The sequence below is a fragment of the Capricornis sumatraensis genome, chromosome 20 (assembly GCF_032405125.1).
Source record: "Capricornis sumatraensis isolate serow.1 chromosome 20, serow.2, whole genome shotgun sequence".
Lineage (NCBI taxonomy): Eukaryota > Metazoa > Chordata > Mammalia > Artiodactyla > Bovidae > Capricornis > Capricornis sumatraensis.
This window is the reverse complement of record NC_091088.1, coordinates 70254524-70277232: the sequence shown is the minus strand read 5'-3', so window position 1 is coordinate 70277232 and position 22709 is coordinate 70254524. Positions and strand designations below refer to the sequence as shown.

The window sequence follows — 22709 nt, the reverse complement described above, 5'->3', positions numbered from 1 at the left end:
ATTCTTACTTTTTCTGGACTGTAAATTACGATCTGAAGGCTCAGCAGTAGAGAACATTTATTGATTATGTCCACAGCTGCCTAATGCTTACTATGAGGATGCGGCATGGTTTATTTAGTCTCTCGGTGGTAGATACCAGGCTGGTTATTCTTTGTTACTATAAAACAGTCTATACCAAATAGCTTTGTTATTACAAAAGATTGCTCTTATTATTAAATTAAAATAATTTGTTAAGTGACCAAGTTAATTTTCTGGTATTAGAATTATCCACTATCTTTGTCACCGGATTCCTCTGATTCAAATAAAATCAGTTTCTAACATACTTTCTAAATTGATGGAGTAATTTCTCCTAACTTTAATTGGGGTATTATCTTCACTCAGACTGGGTTGGGATCCTTGGAAATTCCTCACTCTTTGTAACTTTGTAATTCCAATTTGGGCATGAGATGAGACCTCTTTGGATCACTTGGTCTTTGCTGACAAGTTGGTCCTTTCTCTAAAGGGATCATCTGGTGGCAGCTTTTGGATTGAATGAAGCTGGATGTGAACATGTCTTCTATTTACACAGAAAGAATATGGGACTTTCCCCCAGCATGACTTGCCTCCTGAGTAGTTTCTAGGCCATTAAGCTTTGTATGCACACCTCTTTGAGATCAAAGTCTTAGCTCCATCCACTGAGTACTCTGACTTCTGCTGTTTCCTAGACTGGATCCTGAAACTCCTGGTGTAGATTGACATTCCTGTTAGCGTGGTGAGGAGCAAAAACAGAAATATGGGGCGTGGGTATGTATGTATATCTTCCTGGTTCCTGGGACTTTCCAGATAGACTAAGAGGAAGTATTGTCAGTGTTATATTGATGTAGTGTGTTTGGACCTTGTCACCTGGGCTAAGGCTTCCATTGTCTTTGTTCTTTACAGGTACGAGCAGTAAGTCCAATACATTCTCAGCAGCAGACTTTCTTCTGGACCTGCCTATGAAGTCAGCGCCACATGTACCATCCTGATCCTGGTAAGCATGTTTGGCTTTTTTTTACTTATTCACTTCTATCTTTGTCCTTTGGATGACTCTGGTTATAAACCCAGGCCACTGGCCGATGGAAACCTTTCTTGTGTCTTTATGTTTCTCAGCATCTTGTCGCTTTGTGCTGATTAGCAGTGGCCGCCGTGTCTATGTTCTGCTTTGTGTGCTGGGTAGGGAGAACATCTTTTTCCAAAGATGTGGGCTCAGAAAGTTCCCTGTAGGATATTCAGTCATGAATTTAATAAACTTTCCTTTTATGTTTATAATCTTGTGAACTATTCCAGTTAATCTGTTGGGAATTTTACATTCACTGTTGAATAACAGTTGAAGTGATTCAGTAGTGGTAGGCTACAAAAGAATCTGTTGCAGGAAGGGAGACCCCTTCCATGGCTTGAGTGGGCTCTTGTCTGACACTCAGAGATGCATTGTCTGAGGAGACACATGTGCAGAAGACTACTGGGAAGGGGCATCCTGGCTGAGAGCAGGAGGGCAAGGAAACCCAAACGGACTGCTCTGCCACGTGGCTCTCAGTCTCAGGTGTTCTGGTGATGCGGTTAGCTTCTGGTGTGGCTCCGGCCAGTCATCTCGCCTGGCCCATAGCCTGACTCGGGGGCCTTCCTGGTGATGCGAGCATCTCTCAGCTGAGGTGGGTTCCAGTGAGAAGGTCTTTGGAGGGTTGGTCACCTCCTCCCTCTTTTGCCCTTCCCTGAGTCTCCCGGTTAGTTTTCGGGTTAGTTTTGTCCTGCAGTACATGTTCTTTTTTGAGATTTCCTCTTGTGAGACAACTCAGGTAAGCGGGCCTGGCCAAGATGGGTGGTTTTGGTCAACAGTTCCCTAGCAAAAACTGTTGTGTAAATATTCAGAGGTGTTGCTCTGAAGTCAAAAAACATATGACTTTTTCAGATTTGGGGTTAGATGGTTGAAATCCAATGCCGCTTTGAATTCTTTTCAATACCCCAGTTTTCTAATCATTAAGGAAGGAGCCCTGAACCTACTGGAGCCTCTTTGTTTGGTGATTGGAGGGTGACTGCTTAACAGTGTCATGATGGTTCTGCTGTACAGCATAGTGAATCAGCCATATGAATACACATGTCCCCCCCCTCCCCCAAGTTGTCATGGAGCCCCGAGCTGAGCTCTCTGTGGTGTAACAGGTTCCCACTAGCTCTCTGTCTTACACGCGTAGTGTATTCATGTCAAATGTAATCTCCCTATTCATGCCGTCTGTCCCCTTCGCCTCCCCTCGTCCACTCTCTGTGTCTGCATCTCTTGTTTCTGCCCTGGCAGTAGGTTCTCCTGTACCATTTTTCTAGACTCCACATACTTATGATAATTGTCTTTCTCTTTCTGACTTCACTCAGTACGGCAGACTGCAGGTCCACCTACATCTACAGATGACCCAGTTGTGTTCCTTTTTATGGCTGAGTAAATACTCCATTGTGTGCATATACACATAACACCTTTATCCATTCATCTGTTGATGGACATCTGTAGGTTGTTTCCATGTCTGAATATTGTAAAGAGTGCTCCAATGAACATTGTTTTACACGCACACACATATATATATATCTTTTTGCATTAAGGTTTTTTTCAGAGCATATGCCCAGGATTGCTGGGTCATAATGGTAGTTCTATTTTTAGTTTTTCAAGGAACCTCCATACTGTTCTCCATAGTGACTATATCAGTTTACACTCCCACTAACAGTGCAGGACGGTTCCACATTCTCTCCAGCACTTACTGTTTGAGGATTTCTTGATGAAGGCCTTTGTGATTGATGTGAAGTGATACCTCACTGTAGTTTTGCTTTTCATTTCACTCATAATTAGTGATGTGGAGTATTTTTTCCATGTGCCTCTTGGCCATCGGTATGTCTTCTTTCAAGAAGTGTCTGTTTAGTTCTTCTGCCCATTTGTTTGCCTTTTGATGTTGGGCTCCGTGAGTGTTTATATATTTTGGTCTAACTTTTTCTTTCTTCATGTGGGGCCCTAGTTGCAGCACATGGGATCTTCATTGCTTCATGCTGCATCTTTTGATGTGGCACGTGGGCTTAGTGCTTGTGGCACTGGGCTTAGTTGCTATGCAGCATGTGGGGTCTTAGTTCCCCAACTGAGGATTGAACCCACATCCCCTCCATTGCAAGGCAGATTCTTAACCACTGGACCATCAGGGAAGCCCTGTTTGTGTATTTTGGAGACTAGTCCTTGGCTGCTTGCCTACAAGTATTTTCTCCCATTCTGAGGGACATCTTTTCTTGTTGGTGGTTTCCTTTACTGTGCAGAAGCTTGTAAATTTAATTAGGCCCATTTATTAATTTTTGTTTTTATTTTCATTACTGTGTGAGGTGCTTCAAAAAAGATCTTGCTGTGATTTATGTCAGAGTGTTTTCCCTAAGTTTTCCTCTAAGAGTCTTTTACAAGTTAGTATTACATTTTAGATCTTTAATCCATTTTAAGTTTATTTTTGAGTATCATGTTAGGTAGTGTTTTTCTTGTTTTTTTTAAGGTAGTGTTTTAATTTCATTCTGTCTAGTTTTCCCAGCCCTACTTATAGAAGAGACTTCTTTTCTCCAGTATATGTTCTTGCCTCTCTTGTCATAGACTAGGTGACCCATAGATGTGTAGGTTTATCACTGGGCTTTCTGTCCTGTACCATTGATTTGTATTTCTGTTTTTGTTTCAGTGCCATACTGTCTTGGTTACTATAGCTTTGTACTATAGTCTGAGGGTGGGGAGCCTGATTCTTACAGCTCCATTTTTCTTTGTAGTTTGCTGTAGCTCTTGGGAGTCTTTTTGCTTTCCATACAAATGGTAAATTTTTTTGTTCTAATTTTGTGAATTAATTTTGCCGGGAGAAATATCAATAACCTCAGATATGCAGATGACACTACCCTTATGGCAGAAAGTGAAGAGGAACTAAAAAGCCTCTTGAAGAAAGTGAAAGAGGAGAGCGAAAAAGTTGACTTTAAGCTCAACATTCAGAAAACAAAGATCATGGCATCCGGTCCCATCACTTCATGGGAAATAGATGGGGAAACAGTGGAAACAGTGTCAGACTTTATATTTTTGGGCTCCAAAATCACTGCAGATGGTGATTGCAGCCATGAAATTAAAAGACGCTTACTCCTTGGAAGAAGAGTTATGACCAACCTAGATAGTATATTCAAAAGCAGAGACATTACTTTGCTGACTAAGGTCCATCTAGTCAAGGCTATGGTTTTTCCAGTGGTCATGTATGGATGTGAGAGTTGGACTGTGAAGAAGGCTGAGCGCCGAAGAATTGATGCTTGTGAACTATGGTGTTGGAGAAGACTCTCGAGAGTCCCTTGGACTGCAAGGAGATCCAACCAGTCCATTCTGAAGGAGAGCAGCCCTGGGATTTCTTTGGAAGGAACGATGCTAAAGCTGAAACTCCAGTACTTTGGCCACCTTATGCGAAGAGTTGACTCATTGGAAAAGACTGATGCTGGGAGGGATTGGGGGCAGGAGGAGAAGGGGACGACTGAGGATGAGATGGCTGGATGGCATCACGGACTCGATGGACGTGAATCTGAGTGAACTCCAGGAGTTGATGATGAACAGGGAGGCCTGGCGTGCTGCGATTCATGGGGTTGCAAAGAGTCGGACACAACTGAGCGACTGAACTGAACTGAACTGAATTTTGTGAAAAATGCTGGTGGTCATGTGATAGGGATTGCATTGAATCTGTGGATTGCTTTGTGTACTTTAGTCATTTTCACAGTATTGACTCTTCCCATCCAAGAACTTGCTGTATCTCTCCGCCTCTTTGTGTCATCTTTGATTTCTTTCATCGGTGTTTTATAGATTTCTGAGTACAGGTCTTTTGCCTCCTAAGGTATGTTTATTCCTAGGTATTTTTTTTTTTTTTCTTCCTATGGTAAACGAGGTTATTTCCTTAATTTCTCTTTCTGCTCGTTTGTTGTTAGTGCATAGGAATGCAAGAGCTTTCTGTGCATTGATTTTGTATCCTGCAACTTTAAGATTCATTGATTAGCTCTAGTAGTTTTCTGGTTTCATCTGTAGGATTTTCTGTGTCTAGTACATTGTTACAAAAGTGACACTTTTACTTCCTCTTTTCCAATTAGTATTTCTTTTATTTTTCTTTTTGAGTGCTGTGTCTAGGACTTCCAAATCTGTACTGAGTAGTAGTGGTGAGAGTGGACATCATTGCCTTGTTCCTACTCTTAGCAGAAGTGCTTTCAGCTTTTCACCATTGAAAATGATGTTTGCTGTGGGTTTGCTTTATACAGCCTTTATTATGGTGAGGTAGATTCCTTCTGTGCCCATTTTCTGGAAAGGTTTTTTTTTTTTTTTAAACCATGACTGGGTGTTGAATTTTGTTAGAATCTTTTTCTGCATCTACTGAGATGATCATCTGATTTTTAATTTATTAGTATAGTGTATACATTGACTGATTTGTGTATATTCTTCAGTTGCATCCCTGTTTTTCCTTGCATCCCTGGGATAAATCCCGCTCAGTCAAGGTGTATGATCCTTTTAATGTGTTGTTGGATTCTCTTTGCTCATATTTTGTTGAAAATTTTTGCATTTATGTTCATTAATGATGTTGGTCTATAATTTTTTATATGTGCTTTCTTGTCTGGTTTTGGTATCAGAGTGATGACTTTCATAGGACAAGTTTGGGCGTATTCCCCTCTCTGCAATTTTTGTTAAGAGTTTGATAGAATTTACCTGTGAAGCCACCTGATCCTGGACTTTGTTGGAAGATTTTAAATTATACCTTCTATTGAATTACATGTGGTTGGATCTGTTCATATTCTCTAATTCTTTCTGGTTCAATGTTAGAAAGTTATACCTTTCCAAGCATTCGTCCATTTCTTCCTGCTGTCCATTTTGTCCTCATAGAGTTGCTTGCAGTAGTTTTTATGATCCTTTATATTCCTACAGCGTCAGTTTTAATTTCTCTTGTTTCATGTCTAATTGTATTGATTTGAGTCCTATCCACACACACCCCCTCTTTTTTTGTTTTGGTAAATCTGGCTAAAGGTTTATCAGTTTTATCTTCAATCAACTTTTAGTTTTATTGATCTTTGCTGCTGTTTTCTTCATTGCTATTTCACACATTTCTGCCTTGGTCTTTATGATTTCTTTTTTTAATTTTTAAAAATTTCTGGCTGTACTGGGTCTTTGTTGCTGCACGAACTTTTTCTCTAGTTGTGGCAAGCAGGGGCTACTCTCTAGTTGTATCGTGGGGACTTCTCATTGCTGTGGTTTCTTCCGTTGTGGAGTGTGAGCTCTAGGCATGCAGGCTGCAGTAGCTGCAGCACGTGGGCTCAGTAGCTGTGGCTTGCAGGCTCCTGAGCATACAGGCCCAGCAGTTGTGGAACACAGGCTTTGTTGCTCTGCAGCATGTGGGGTCTTCCCGCGTCTCTTGAATTGGCAGGCAGATTCTTTACCACTGAGCCACCTGGGAAGCCCCTATAATTTCTTTCTTTATACTAACTTGAGGGGGATTGTTCTTTCTTTAGTCTCTTTAGGTGTAAGGTTTGGCTGTTTTGAGATATTTCTTCTTGATTCTTGAAGTGAGGTTGAATCACTGAGACAGCATTACCACTTATTAAAAAGGCAGACAGGAATTCCCTGGTGGCACAGTGGGTAAGAATCCACCTGCCAATGCACGGGATGTAAGTTCAGTCTCTGCTTCAGGAAGATCCCACACGCTGTTAGAGCCACTAAGCCCGTGCACAGCAACAAGAGAAGCCAGTGCAATGAGAAACCCATGCAGAGCAGCTACAGAGTAGTCCTCGCTCTCTGCGACTAGGGAAAGGCCATACACAGCAGCAAAGACCTACACAAGCAAAAGTAAAAAAATAATTAAAAAAATAAATTCGGTGAGGAGTTAAAATACTGTTGTTGTTTCGTCACTAAGTCGTGTCTGACTCGTTTGTGACCTCATAGAGTGTAGCCCACTAAGCTTCTCTGTCCATGGGATTTCCCAGGCAAGAAAGCCATTTCCTTCTCCAGGGGATCTTCTCAACCCAGGGATTGAGCTCACATCTTCTGTATCTCCTGCACTACGGGCAGAGTCTATACATGTAGGCAGAGGAGTTTTAACTCACTGTTTTATTTGTTTAATTCAGTGTTTTATTCACTGCTGTGAGAACCACAGTGCCCAGAGGACCCCGAGCCAACAAAGGCACCTGAGCGTGGAACCAATGAAGGTCCAGGAGAGGGCCATTTCTGTGTGTACCATCGTGTTGGGACAGGACTTCCCGCATCCTCCTAGTGGTGATCTGTTTCCTACTCAGAGGTTCCAGAACGCTGGGTCGGTTCCAAGGTGACCCAGACTGAGAAGGAGACGTGAGCAAGAAAAGTCACTGTGCCTGCTTCACAGAGACAGATCTGAAGCACTAGGCTGCTGCACCTCGGAGTCCGATGGCGGCGGTGACACTGAGGGACACACATCAGGTAACCCTCGTCCTCTGGGCCCTCACCCCACCAGACACTAAAGCCCAGGGTGTGGGGCACCTGATCACATGCCTGCAGCCCTGGGATCCAGGATGTCGAGGTGGTCATAGGTCAGGCCCTGTGTCTGACAGACAGTGATGGCGTGTGGGAGAGGGTAATGGGCAAAGGGAGCCACAAGTATAGCAGCTTGGAGGTTGGACTGAGCTGGGAGCATTCAGGAAACCTGTTTCTTTAGGGAACAGGGAATTAAAATGAAATGGCACCTGGACTGGCAGGCTCAGGGGTTATTTCTTCATTCTGAAAACCCTGGGGACTGTTGGAGAATTTCGGTGAAGGAGAAATGTGAAGTTTCCCAGGAGGTTCTTTAGATGGAAAACAAGCTTAAAAGGGTTGATAACAGTGAAACACAGGGAGATTGAGTCCTGTGGCTGAGGACTGAATCTCCCAGGGTTTAGGCAGCTGGAGGTCTCTCTGCTCCAGTGTGAGCAGAGCAGAGCCCATGAAGCTCCACCCTGGTTGCCTGCCTCCACTTCTTCTACCTTGTCGTTCCCACACACCTGAAGCACTTTCGGAATCTTCACAGTAAGGGGAGGGTTCCCAGGGCTCACTGATTGCAACCCTATCTGTGTGGTATCAGGGCCCTGGAGAAACATCAGGACAAGGCTGGAGGTTACTATATAGAAGTGTTCCCAATTCCAGAGATCAGTAAACTGAAGTGTTCACGGGCACACGTACCAGTATGTCCAAGATGCTTGAAGGTGAAGCCAGCCTGGCAGTATTCAGGGAAATGTCAGTCTCCTTCTGATGAGAACAGAGCAGGGAGGTAGGACTCACACCTGGAATATGGGTGTTGATTTTGGGGGTGGTAGGAATAAGGGGAGATTTGGACCATAAGATGGAGGTGACCTTACCTTACCCTGCCCAGCATGTTCCATCTTAGGTGGGAGGGTGAGAGGAGGCTGCCACACTAGTTCAGGTGGGATGTGTGAAAGACACAATTGTGGAGGTGAAGTTGTTGGATCTTTGTTCACTTGCTGAATCATGTCCGACTCTTTGCAACCCCGTGACTGCAGCACACACTGTTTCCCTGTCCTTCACTGTCCCCTGGAGCTTGCTCAAACTCATGTCCATGGAGTCGGTGATGCTGTCCAACCATCAAATCTCTGTCACCCCCTTATCCTGTTGCCTTTCCCAGCCTCAGGGTCTTTTCTAATGAGTTGACTCTTACAGAAGAGGCCAAAGTGTTGGAGCTTCAGCTTCAGCATCAGTCCTTCCACTGAGTATTCAGGGCTGATTTCCTGGTTCCTTCAAACCAGGATGGACTGGTTTGATCTCCTTGCAGTCCAAGGGACTCTTGAGTCTTCTCCAACACCAGTTTGAAAGCATCAGTTCTTTGGCACTCAGCCTTCTTTATGGTCCAATTCTCAAGCGACTACTGGAAAAACCATAGCTTTAGCTCTGTCTGTTGGCAAAGTGATGTCTCTCTTTTTACATATACTGCCTAGGTTTTTCATAGCTTTTCCTCCAAGGAGCAAGCAAGCATCATTTGATTTCATGCCTGCAGTCACTGTCTGCATTGATTTTGAAACCCAAGAAAACAAAATCTCTGTTTCTATTGTTTCCCGATCTGTTTGCCATGAAGTGATGGGACCAGATGCTATGATCTTTGTTTCTTGAATGTTGAGTTTTAAGCCAGCTTTTTCACTCTCCTCTTTCACTTTCATCAGGAGGCTCTTCAGTTCCTCTTTGCTTTCTGCCATAAGGGTGGTATCATCTGCATATCTGAGGTTACTGATATTTCTCCTGGCAAGCTTGATTCCAGGTTGTGCTTCATCCAGCCCAGCACTTTGCATGATGTATTCTGCGTGTAAGTTAAATAAGCAGGGTGACAATATACAACCTTGACTCCTTTCCCAGTTTTTTTTGTTGTTGTTGTCTTAAAATTTTATTTGGCTGCATCTGTTCTTGGTTGGACATGTGGGGTCTTTGCTGTGCTGCATCTGGTCTTGGTTGGACATGTGGGATCTTTGCTGTTGCAGTGAACCAGTTCAGGCTTAGTTGCTCCAAGGCATGTTGGCACACGGGATCTTAGTTTCCTGACCAGGGGTCAGCCCTGCACCTTTTGCATTGCAAGGCAGACTCTTAACCTCTGGACTACCAGGGAAGTCCCCCTTTCCCAGTTTTGAACCAGTCTGTTGTTCCATGTCCGGTTCAAACTGTTGCTTCTTGACCCGAATACAAATTTCTCAGGAGGCAGGTAAGGGGGTCTGGTATTCCCATCTCTTGAAGAATTTTCCAGTTTGTTGTGATCCACACAAAGGTGTTAGTGTAGTCCATGAAGCAGAAGTAGATTTTTTTTTTTAATTCCCTTGCTTTTTTAGTGATCCAACAGATGTTGGCAATTTGATCTCTGGTTCCCCTGCCTTTTCTAAATCCAACTTGTACATCTGGAAGCTCTCAGTTCACATACTGCAGTGAGTGCAAATTGTACAGTATTTGAATGTTCTTTGGCAGTACCTTTCTTTGGTATTGGAATGAAAACTGACCTTTTCCAATCCTGTGGCCACTGCTGACTTTTCCAAACAAATTTGCTGGAATATTGAGTGCAGCACTTTCACAGCATCATTTTTAGGATTTGAAACAGCCCAGCTGGAATTCCATCACCCCTACTAGCTTTGTTTGTAGTCATGCTTCTCTCAAAGGTCCACTTGACTTCGCATTGCAGGATGTGTGCCTCTAGGTGAATGATCACACCATCGTGGTTATCTGGGTCATTAAGGATCTTTCTTGTATAGTTCTTCTGTGTATTCTTGCCACGTCTTAATCTCTTCTGCTTCTGTTTGATCCATACTGTTTTCTGTCCTTTATTGTGCCCATCTTTGCATGAATTGTTCCCTTGGTATATCTAATTTTGTTGAAGAGATCTCTCTAGTCTTCCCCATTCTATTGTTTGCCTCTGTTTCTTTGAAGGTTTTCTTATCTCTCCTTGCTGTTTCTCTCGAGTTCTGCATTCAGTAGGGTAAATCTTTCCTTTCTCCTTTGCCTTTTGCTTCTTTTCTCAGCTATTTATTTGTAAGGCCTCTTCACAGATGTTTTTGTCTTTACAGCTGAACATGGGGGTCTCCATTCACAGGGTGGAGCAGTCAGTGGAGGGAGTGGGAACAATTTCCAGTTAGGATAGCGGGAGTTTTGTTTTGGGCCATGTTTAAGAGCCTGATGTGTTTCAGAAAATATAGAATGGAGGTATCCAGTTAGTTGGAGGTTATAAAAATGTAGACATCTGAGACAGTTCAGCATTAGACCCACATAGGTGGTGACCACTGAGTGGAAGGAACTCAGTGTCACATTTAGGAAAGGGAATTCTCATCCTTGGTATTTTTACCCTCAGGTCAGAAAGAACAGGTTGAGTGTTAATTCTGCATCTCTTTCTGGGGCACCCGGTTGGAGGAGGTGGCATTTGTGGGAGGAGGGGACAGTCTAACAAGTGGCCAAGACTCCCAAGGGAAGAGTGGACTGTGGTGAATGCAGAGGCCCAGGAATGATTGGGGCAAAGGGACCCTGAGGCTGGAGCTGCTCTTGTTCAACATTTTCTTGACTCACAAGAACTTTGTGGTGACCTTTCATGGAGCCTGATATATTTCACTCACACTGCTAGATGAGTTTAGAGGTGAATGGGGACATTTGTGCCCATGTAATGGGCAGAATTACATCCCCTGAAGCTTTTAAGTTGAAGTGTTAACCCCCAGGACCTCAGAATGGGACTGTATTTGGAGGTAGATTTTTAAAGAGGTAATTAAGTTACAGTGAGGTTATTAGCACGAACTACTGGTGTCTTTGTAATAAGGAAGTTAGGACTCAGGTGTAGAGGAAAGACCATGGGAACTCACATGGAAAGTACCAGTGAGTTTTAATTCTTAATAAGCCAAAGATTGAGACTGCAAATGTTTCAATAAGGGTAGTAGGAAAGGGAAGGGCTCTGATAGTAGGGGACGTCAGTGCATGCATGCACGGTTGTGTCTGACTCATTGCAACCCCATCCACTGTAGACCACAAGGTTCCTTTGTCCTTAGGATTTCCCAGGCAATGTTACAGTTGGTAGTCATCCCCTTCTCCAGGGGCTCTTACCAGACCAGGGATCAAACCCATGTCTCCTGCATTGGCAGGCAGGTTCTTTACCATTGAGCTACCAGGGATCCCCAAAGGAGCATCAAGTGCAAACAAATTAGGAACAGGGCTATGGGATATCTTAAGATCCACACATGGTTCTGGGTGCCTGAGACTGAAGCACAGATCAGAGGCAGACAAGGGGGGCTGGATTTTAGGCTGCCTCAGATGGTTGGACTTCCTGGCTCAAACGGTAAAAGCATCTGCCTAAAATGAGGGAGACCCGGGTTCAATCCCTGGGTCAGGGAGATCCCCTGGAGAAGGAAATGGCAACCCACTCCAGTACTCTTGTCTGGAAAGTCCCATGGACGGAGAAGCCTGGTAGGCTACAGTCTGTGGGGGTCACAAAGAGACAAACACGACTGAGTGACTTCACTTTCAGGTGGTTGGGTCTTGCACAGGGCTGTAGCAGTAGGGGGTTCTCTTTATCAAGGCCTCTTAAGCTGTGTGATGAGTCAGAGAGACAGTTGGGACACCTGTGCCTGCAGATGAGAGATGTGCACGTGGAGAGGTCGTGGGAGCTGATGATTCCACATCTTCACCATTGGACTGACAAGTACAGGTTGAGCCCATGTGATTGTATCTGGGAGGTACCCTCTGGGTTCCCCAGGGATGGGGCCTGGCTGGCAGGGGTTAGGCACCCCCAGTGGGGCCTTGCACTTAGATGATATCTATTGGCCCACTTGCCTTTTACAGCTGAGGATGATACAGTGATTCCTGGGACCTGAAGAGAGACTGATATTAGTGGCACCAAGGTCCTGGGCAAATGTGGTCATTTGTGAGAGTCATAAGGCCTGGGGTGATCCACTACATGGCACTGAGCTTTGAATGTGGCTTGGGTGAACAGAAGAAGGTTGTGATGGCTGAGCGTGCAGCCCAGAAGTGGAGAGGGCCACGTGTGTCTAAGAGCAGACATGTTCTGAATGCAGAGTCTGAGGCAAGGACCTGCCCCTACGTAATGAGGCCTCCAGAGAAAGATCTGGGGCTTCTGCAGCTCAGGAAGTCATGAGAAGTCCCTGGGAGTGTTTGAATCCTGTTTGAATTGGCAAAGCATACTCTGGATGTTTTTTGCCTGGTTGTGGTGTAAGCCTAAAATTAAAGATTAAAACCAGTGTTTAAGTGCTGTGTTGTGAAACCATGAGGACTTCAGATGGCCTGAGTGCTGGTTCTTCTCACTCTGCTCCTACACATAAGGTCTCCTAACCCAACAGTCTTCTTTCTCACAGGGATTAAATGGAGTTTCTGCTCATCCCTTCTCAGGTGGCTTCAGTTCCCTGCCTGCCCCTGGAGGATCATTGTTCACTCTTTTCATTCATGTAGCTCCACTCTGGCTCTGTGAGTGTGTGGTTTCCTCATCTCCCAGACTGAGTAGATGATTAATAAATTGCTGTTGATCTCATCTGACCAACATTAGGTCTCAGGTCTCCTGTGTTTGGTCATCTCTATAACCATAGGACATGATCTCATCCTCTCCACTGGGGTAAAGTAGGAGATGATTGAACTACCATAATTTATAGGGACACCAAAGAGGCACTTACGCTATAGGGTGGCCAGATGGTGGCCTGGGACATGCGGCTGTGGTGTCTGGAGGTGTGAGGGACGTCCTGTATTAAGAAGGTGTGCATTTGCAGAAGGAGTAAGGCTCAGGGCCCCAGTGTGAGACATACGTGGTTTGTCCACAAGTCAGGGACATTGCCTGAGATCTGTACCATATCTTTTTGTCTATGTGCCTCCTCTTGATGACTTCTGGCCCCAGTGATCAGTGGGGCCATTTGCAGACAGTGGTCTGGTTTCATCTCCCCTGAATTAGAGAGAGGGTGGGCATGGGTATATGTGTCAGTGATGGGTTGTGGTCTTTGGGAGAGTTTGTGATTTCATCTTTCCCCCATCATGGCAGGGAAGTGTGACCTTTGAAGATGTGGTTGTGTACTTCTCCTGGGAGGAGTGGGGTCTCCTGGATGAGAATCAGAGATGCCTGTACCACGATGTGATGCTGGAGAACTTTGCGCTCGTGACCTCACTGGGTAAGGCCCTCACACCCACCCCAGTACCTTGTACTCAACTCTGCTCACTTCAGACACAGGTTCTGCCTCCTTTCCCCAATTGCCTGGCTAGTAGCTACTAAGGTCAACAGGGCTGGGCTAAGCTACCTCTTCATGAGCCTGCCACCTCTAACTGTGCTGCCAAAAAATCCAACCACTGTCCCACGCTGCTGTTCATAAAACTCACACATAGCACTGAAATGTCACTCAGCCAAGGCGCTCATGAAGGGTGTTGGCAGAGAACTTGAACCAGATGTTTCTTTCTTTTCTGCACCCCTCCCCTTTACATTCTTTATCTTATGAGGCCTTCCTAATTCTTAAGACTTTCAGAGCCCCAATACTGCATATCAACCTCATATTGAGAGCAGTCCAATGGGCTGTGCTGAGTCTTACACAGAATTATGTAGAGGCTGCCCCCTCCACCACAGACGACAGGCATCTCACCCGCACGTCTGTGCTTTCAGGTTGTTGGTATGGAATGGAGGAGGCAGTGGCATTTTCTGTGGAGAGTGTTCCTGTAGAACAAACATCACGGGGCAAGACTGTAGTTCCATACCCATCCACTGAGAAGACACAGCCCTGTGAGGGGTGTGTCAGGGCCAGGAGAGATGGTCTACAGCTGCCTGAGCACCAAGGCCTGCATCTTGAGCACAACTCACAGCCCTGTGAGGAGTATGAGAAGCAACCAAGGTTTAGCCCTGGCCTCCACCCAGAGCCCAGCAACGAGAAGCCATCCAGAAGGGACACAGACAAGGCACGTGTGAGAAGTTACAGATTTCACGTATCAGCAAAGCCCTTCACTTGTGAGGAAGTGGGCAAGGATTTCCTGGCTATGCTGAACCTCCTCCAGCATCAGGCCACACTCAAAGGGACAAAGCCACAGAGCAGCTTTCAGTGTGCAGAGCCCTTTTTTGATGGAAAAAGTCAGTACAAGTGCAGTGAGTATGAGAAACTGTTTAGCTGTGAATACACACTTTTTCAGGATCAGCAGATTCTCACTAGAAAAAACTACCGGGACTGTGATGACTGTGAGAAACCTTTTAACCAAAGTTCCCTCCTTATCAATTGCCAGAGACCTGATAACACAGGAGCAAGGCCTTACGAGTGCAGCGAATGTGGGAAGTCCTTTAGCCAAAGCTACAGACTCATTCAGCACCACAGAAGTCACACTGCAGCACGGCCTTATAAGTGCAATGAATGTGGGAAAGCCTTTAGCTACAAATTAAGACTTGTGCAGCACCTACAGATTCACAGTAAAGTGAGGCCTTATGAGTGTGGCGAGTGTGGGAAATCCTTCAGCTACAGCTCTACTCTCATTAAACACCAGAGAGTTCACACTGGAGCCAGGCCTTATAAGTGTGGTGAGTGCGGGAATTCCTTTAGCCAAAGCTCCAATCTCATTCAACACCAGAAGATCCACAGTGGGGCAAGGCCTTATAAATGCACTGAATGTGGAAAATCCTTCAGCTACAAATGCAAACTTGTGCAGCACCTGCGCATTCACACTGGAGAGAGGCCTTATGAATGTGGGGAATGTGGGAAATCCTTTAGCCACAGCTCCACCCTCAATCAACACCAGAGAATTCACACTGGAGCCAGACCTTACAAGTGTGATGAATGTGAGAAATCCTTCAGCCAAAAGTCCAATCTCATTCAGCACCGGAGAGTTCACACAGGAGAAAAGCCTTATGAATGTGGGGAATGTGGGAAATCCTTCAGTCAAAGCTCCCACATCATTCAACACAGAAAACTGCACACCAGATAACCTCACGAATGCAATGACTGTGAGAACACCAGTCACAGCCAGTGTCTCTATTCAACTAGAAAATTATGCAGCAGATTTGGGGAAACCATCTTAAAGGTCTAAGCCCAACAGGAAACATGGGTTTCTTTGTGAAGGGGCCATCTCCTAGAAGTTGAGCATTATACAGCTGAACATACACAGCAGAAACATTCCCTTTGAGTTTGTAGGTTGGTGAGGAGCTTTTAGGAGCCTTTCTGCATATTTCACTGCTGGCTCTGTTTCCTAAGTTACATCCCTTCTGGTTTCTGTGGCAGAAGCCTCACCCCTACCAGCCAGTAGTTTCCAGGTTCCAACACTTTGTATCAGTCCTGGCAGTTTGATCAGGGGAGGGAGATGTCTCATCTCTGTCCCATTCTTTACAGAACAGTATGAATAATTTTCAGGGTTACCTCATATTCCTTCCACTCTGACAAATTAGGGCTCAATCCAATTTTAGTAAAGTGTGGGTAACATTGGCAGCAGTAGGCTTACCACCTTCCACTAGAGGTCCAGCTTGCATAGCTGCCAAAAGTCTCCTAGGAAAGAAGGCTTTAGTAAAGGGTCCTAATTTATGGCCTTGGCCTGGATGCAAGGAATTTGGTGGACCCAGAGGTCACCTGTAAGAAGCACCTCTGGTGCTTCTGTGAGAAGCATAGAGATCAGTTCCCTTTTCCCCAGTATTACACATAATCCTGAGCACTGTTGTGGAGAAGCTCCAGGTACTGCAAAAATCATGTGCCTTCAGGTCTCAAGCTGGGTTTTTTGGTGTTACTGAACGGTTTCAAGGGTGAAGCCAGAAACTTCACACGGAAATGCTGGATGTGGTTATATGCACTGGAGGAGGCTGTGGCAGTGAAAGGAAGTGCCTGTTGTAAAGGCACCTCCACAAATGTCCCAGTGGCTATGATGTGTTAGATGAGTGTGTACACTCCCGTTATGGGTTCTTCCTTTAGTTGAGGTCATTGTCAGAGCAAATAAAGCTTTGCTTATTCTCTTAACCTCTGGACTTTTCACCCTGAGCCTCATGCTGCACAGACAGTGACAGACGGGCATGAAGCGAGATGCTGGAGCCCAGGGATGTAGCTTTTGTGACCAGTTTCCTGCTGACTCAAAAACAGTCTTTACCAGTATATTTTTTCCCTGATGGAGGGCCTGCCAGGGAAAGACAGGTTTCTAAAGCTCTGGTTATGAAAAAATAAACTAGGAAAATTTCTATGTAAAACAAATTTCTACAAAGTTTTATTGAAATATAATTGATTAAAATTGTACAATATGATACTGTTTACTTGTACACCCATAAAACTATTAAATAACATATCTACAACAGTTTACTTGTTCCCCCTTTTTTTTTTTAAGCCACACTGCATAGCTTCTGAGATATCTCAACTCAACCAGAGGTTGATCTGGGGCTGTGGCAGTGAAGCCCAGGATTCTAGCCTCTAAGCTACCAGGATACTCACTTGTACCCTTTTAAAAACTCTCCTTTCTGCCCTTATAGCCACTATTGATTTTACTCTTTCACAGTAAATTAGCTTGTTTTATAAAATTTTATATTGTTGGAATCATTAAACTTCAGGTTTAAAATGGTACTGTGCTTTCTTCCCCATGCAGTTCACGATGTTGCTTATGTAAGTAACCAGTTCACAGCTGAGTATTCCTCTATGGATGTACCCCAGTTTGCTTCCCCACCTAGTTGGACATTGGCTTGTTCCCAGTTTTGGCTGTTACATTTTTGGAATGGGAGACGGGAGCTTCAGCTTTCTGAAGCTTTCACCTAGCTCCACTAGGCCCACTGTAATAGTGGATTGTAACACCTAACATCTCAGGACCACTCTAAGACAAAGAATCTTCATTGCTCCAAGTAACTTTCACACAAAATACAGTGCTGAGGTATCCCAAGCTGCTTGCAAAATACATCTTTAAATAAAAGCTTCTATGTTTCATAAGTTTCCTCCATCATTCCAGTAGCATTTACCACATTCTAGATGTGGTTCATTTGGTCTCTCTGAAGCTGTTTAAACATACTGACTGCACCCAGGCCCCATGCTTGTAAGCTAGGTGTTTTGGAAGTTGCTGATGATTTATCCGTTTTACTATCCCCCACTCAGCATAGCGTGGAAAGCATTCAAGTACTTGTATGTGCCCCAGTGTAAGAAACCCTCGCTTCCAGTTTCCTGCACCCTGATACACCCTTGAGTTCTGTAAACCTACTCAGGACAAGTGAAAACCATGAAACCCTAGAAACACCACCCTTGGAAACTAATAAAGACAGAGCTTCAAGTTGTTCCCTTCCTTTCCCTTCACCACCTCACTGTGGCAGGCCCCCAGGACACCCTCCACAGTCTCTCAGTAATGTCTTGTTCCTCAAGTTTCCAATCAGATTCTGTTGAAGTTCTTCCTACAGTTATAGTAAGAACCACATGTACGGCACCAGTGCTGGCCCTGGTGCAGGGGGAATGGCAGTAGGACTCAATGAAATGATAAGGTCTTGGAGTGAGTGCCTGGGCATCCCAGCTGAGAGCATCCATCGCTGCTACCAGTGGCTGGGACCTACAGCACATAGTGAGTTGTCCAAAAAATTCATTCAGGTTTCCGCATAACATCGTCATAGCAAAACCTAAACAAATTTTTTATTACTAGCTCTTCAAAGGAGTAGAGAGAGAAAAATCCTGGTATCATTTTTGTGTGGTATTAAAAAGTACCTACAAGTTACTTCGCTGTAAATAATCACTGTAATTACAATGTGAATTAAGACTTGGATGATGTCCCTGCACATTATCACAGGAAAAAGTCAAAACTTGTCATTTTTTGCCAGACATACTAAGTGAAACACCAAGGGAAAGAGAGTTGAGTGCTGATTTTGGCAAGACTTTTAAGGTCTCTGTGGTAGTAAGGTGGACTTCCTTATAATGAGAATCCCGCCTAAGAATGGAAAAACTGCTTATGGACTCTACTGAAGTAAGTCACTTGTTTGGGAAAGTTGGAATTTTGAAAACGAAATTAAGAAATAATCCTTTGCACGTCACAATTTGGGAAGGATACAGAAATAAGACAGAGCTTAACTCCAGCAAAGTACTTAAATGGGGAGGAAGGGGATTTGGGAAGAAAACACGCTTTTAAGTGCCCTGGGGACTTAACTTTCTTGAGCTGCACCAGGTGTCAATTGCAGCACAGGGGGAATCTTCAGTCTTCGCTGTGGCATGCAGGATCTTTAGTTGCAGCATGTGGGATCTTAGTTCCCTGACCAGATATCAAACCCTGGCCCTCTGCATTGGGAGCATGAGGTCTTAGCCAATGGACTACCGGGAAGTCCCCTCTTAAAACTTATGAACTTCCACAACAGGGAAAAAAAAAAAAAGCCAACTTAAAAGCAGCCAAAACAGCAGTTGGAACATTAGAGAATGCATTTGTTGCTTTTGAACACATCTATTAGAATCACCGGGCTTCCCAGGTGGCACTAGAAGTAAAGCACCTACCTGACAACAAAGGAGGCCTAAGAGATGCAGGTTTGATCCCTGGGTCACAAAGATCCCCTGTAGGAGGGCAAGGCAACCCACTGCAGTATTCTTTGCTGGAGAATCCCATGGACAGAGGAGACTGGTGTGCTACACAATCCATGAATTTGCAAAGAATCAGACACGACTGCAGTGACTTAGCACACGCTACAGTCACCACTGTGTGCCACACAGTCCAAGCGTGTGGTGCGCAGAAGACAAAAACAAGGAGGCCTTTGCGGTTAATAGGTGAGGGAGGACTCTGACCTCACAACCTTGGGCTCCGGCTGCCTGTGTCCTGCAGTCTGCTCCGTGCGACTGTGTCCCTGTTGCTACTGGGAGGCTTGGGAGGCCAGGCTGGCAGCTCCCAGCGCTGCGTCCCCATGTCCATTCCATGCTTCCAGGGAGCAGCTCCAGCCCATGGGGTGTCCTCACTGGGCTCACTTGGCTTCCTGTGCTTCCTCCTGCCACGAGGCTGGGTCCCTTTACACCTGGGGAGCTGCAAGAAGCAGGAGGGATGGGCACTGGCCTCCCTCGCCCCATGACCTGGCCACCTTGGCCTTTGCTTACTGTGCCTGCTGTGTCCCTGGCTGGCTGGCCTCTGGATCATGTCCTTCAGTGACCTGCCATCATGACCTCGGTTTTTCTCCACAGTGACATCTTTGGATCACATGCATTGGCCCTGCTCTGTAGGGCCTCCTTGTCACAATGAAGTCTGTGCAAACCCTGAGGTGGGGGGCGGGGTGGGGGGCGGGGAGTCGGGAAGACAGAGAATGAAGAATAGGATGGAAATTTCCAAGGAGAAAGGGTAGTTTAGTGTAATAAATAGTGCAGGGGGATGGGTTATAAGTTATATAAACTAAAAACGGGTAAGAGCATACTCCAGTCTAGATGTGACGAAAGGGCAGGCATGAGACTTAGGGGATGAGAGGAAACACCACCGTAACATGTCTGAGGCCAGAGTGCTCCCAATGCTTGGGGGGAAAGTCTCAGGGCAGTGCAGAGGGGTCGCCAGGCCGCAGGTAAGCCCCAGCCCCTTCGGTAGGTGGGGGCACACCGCCAGGGGAGGGGCACGCCCTAGAGCCCACGCAGTGAGTTGCCTTCCTCATCAGTGCACCGGAAGTCCCCTCGCCAAAGATCAAGACAAATTTTGTGGGCGGAGGACCCCCTCATGGGCACATCCCCAGCGGATGCCAAACAGATGCAAAGAGGCCCAGCTCTGAGCGATCACAAGGTTTGAAACCCCGTGGGCAGCACCGTCTCAGGAGCGAACCAAACGGCCCACTGGGCTCCGGGGGGTCACTGCCTCCCCGGAGGCGCGGGGCCCAGGAGGCCCAGCGCCCGGAGTCGTGGCTGTGGGGCACGGAGTCCACGGGCCGGGACCAGGCGAGTCTGCAGCCCGGCTCGCCCCTGGCCTCCAGCCAGGCCTGGCCTGGTTCCCACCTCTGGTCCCGGGAAACCCTCTCCCGCTCCCTGCGGCGTCTGGAGCGGCTCCGGCGAAGGCTGGTCGATCGGCGGGCAGCTCCGCACCCAGGCCTGGACTGAGGGGCCGGTCTCGGCCTCCGCCCCGAGAACCTGGCGGCACAGCCTCCGGAGAGAGGACGAGGCCCACCGCCCAGCAACAACCAGCCGATTCCCCTGCCCCGGGCGTCGGCTCCCAGCCGGAGACAGCGCGGCCGCCGCGGTGAAAGCACCGGATACTGCCTAGACCAGTGCTCGGTGACAAGGGTCCCAACCCTTCCGCTTTGCAGAGAAGAAGGCCCGCGAAGACAGAAAGCAGCGAGCATTTACTAAGAGGAGAGAGTACAGGGCGCGTGGATAACCACTCCGGCCGACTGAGGGAAACGCAGTCGCTGAGAAGAACCCTCGTGGCAGTTTGACTGACTTAACTGGGGCATTTCTTCCGGGTTTCCTTCGGCGGGTCATTTTGATTTGCCTGGTTCACAGGCCGCATTTGGTGCATCTCAGGATTCTCCTGGATGCGCGCACTCAGCCAAGATGGGTTCCAGCGAAGAGGCCGGTGGGCAGCCTGGCATTAGTTAACGTCACTCCCCTTTGACTTCCAAGGAGACTTTCTGTGCACATGTGGTCAGGTCTCCTGAGAAATGTGGTCAGGTCTCCTGAGAAATGTGTGGTCTGGGCAGGGCCCAGCATCCTCCCTAAACTGTCCTGCTAGTCTCAGCTTGGAGTTCCAGTCCGCAGGGAGTGAATCTCTAATGCTTACCTGGGACCCACCTACCTCCTGCCTCACCGCCTGAACCACCCCCATCCCCACCTTTTCCATGGGAAAATTCTCTTCCATAGATCCGGTCCCTGGTGCCACGAAGGTTGGGGACCGCTGCTGTAGAGGGAAGGGACGATATAAAAGAGGCTGTCAGGTGGCGGCCGACAACCGGCAGGAACGTCAATGGGACAGACCCAGGTCCCGGGGCAGTGGGGGCTGCACCGTGGGCAATGGGGATCCGTGGCCTCCTCCGGGCCCACCTCTGAGCCCTGGACCCTCAGGCGGGCTGCCCAGAGTGGGACCAGAGAGTTCCCAGGCTCCTCGAAGGGCTTAAATAAACTGTGCAGCAGGCAGTGTACAGCTAACAGCTTCCAAGGGGGCTTCGCTGGTGGTCTAGTGATAGAGTCTGCCTGCCAATGCAGAGAACAAGGCTTGGACTCCTGGTCCAGGAAGACACCACAGGGCAACTAAGCACAATGAGGCACCAGCTACTGACCAGATGTGCTGCAACTGCGGAAGCCCCCTGGGCTGGAGCTCATGCTCTGCAACAAGAGAAGCCACAGCATTGAGAAGCCCGCACTCTAGCATGAAGGGTAACTAAGCTCTATCACAGCCAAAAAGTAAAATAAAAATAAAGAAATAGATCCTTATTTTTTAAAAAAGCATATAAGGATGCACAGAAAACAATGAATTAATGGTTTCATTTGTGGGAAGGTGAGGTTTGTTTACTTTGGCAGAGCCACGTGACTTGCAGGATCTTCTTTTCCCAACCAGGAACTGAATCCATGTCTTCAGCAGTAAAAGCACCACATCCTAACCACTGAACTACCGGGGATTTCCTGGATGCATGTTTGGATTCTATCATTTCGAGCAGAGGTTTTCTGTTTTTTGGTTGTGCTGGTTTTCCTTGTTGCACACAGGCTTTTCTAGTTGTAGTTTTCCACTTTAGAGGGAAAAAAAAAATCCCAAGAGAAAAACTGGGGATCTGGGGTCAGCTCTGCATGCGTGCTGTCACTTCAGTCATGTCCGACTCTTTGCAACCCTATAGAATGTAGCCCACCAGGCTCCTCTGTCCATAGGATTCTCCAGGCAAGAATACTGGAGTGGGTTGCCATTTCCTCCTTGAGGGGATCTTCCTGACCCAGGGACAGACTCCTGCATCACAGGCGGATTCTTTACCACTGGGCCACCGGAGAAGCCCAGGGTCAGGTACAGTGATTTTAAAATTTGACACCAGAAGTGTGATCCATAAAAAGAAATGGAGACACTGAAAGCTGTCAAAATCAAAAACCTACACTTTGAAGCACCTTGTGAAGAGGATGAAAGGACCAAGGACAGAGGCCAGGAGAGAAAATATGTGCAAACCACACGTCAGATACAAATACGAAAAATTCTCAAAACATCATGGTATTATCTTTAAAAAAATCCAAATATAGAATAGACAAAATACACAATATATTTTACCCAAGAGAAGGAGATACCATTAAATGGCAAATAAGCATATGAAAAGATATGAGGCATTTCCTGGGAATGCAAA

General features: G+C 46.3%; 1 protein-coding gene across 1 annotated transcript; it reads left to right on the top strand.

Annotated features, from left to right (window-relative positions):
• Window positions 1–7432: 7432 nt before the first annotated feature.
• LOC138096989 (zinc finger protein 154-like) lies at window positions 7433–16734 on the top strand. The gene is made up of 3 exons (XM_068993202.1): window positions 7433–7465; window positions 13527–13653; window positions 14136–16734. Exons 1-3 carry the CDS (start codon window positions 7433–7435, stop codon window positions 15434–15436), a joined length of 1461 nt encoding a protein of 486 aa, XP_068849303.1. The 3' UTR covers window positions 15437–16734.
• The last annotated feature ends 5975 nt before the right edge of the window (window positions 16735–22709 follow it).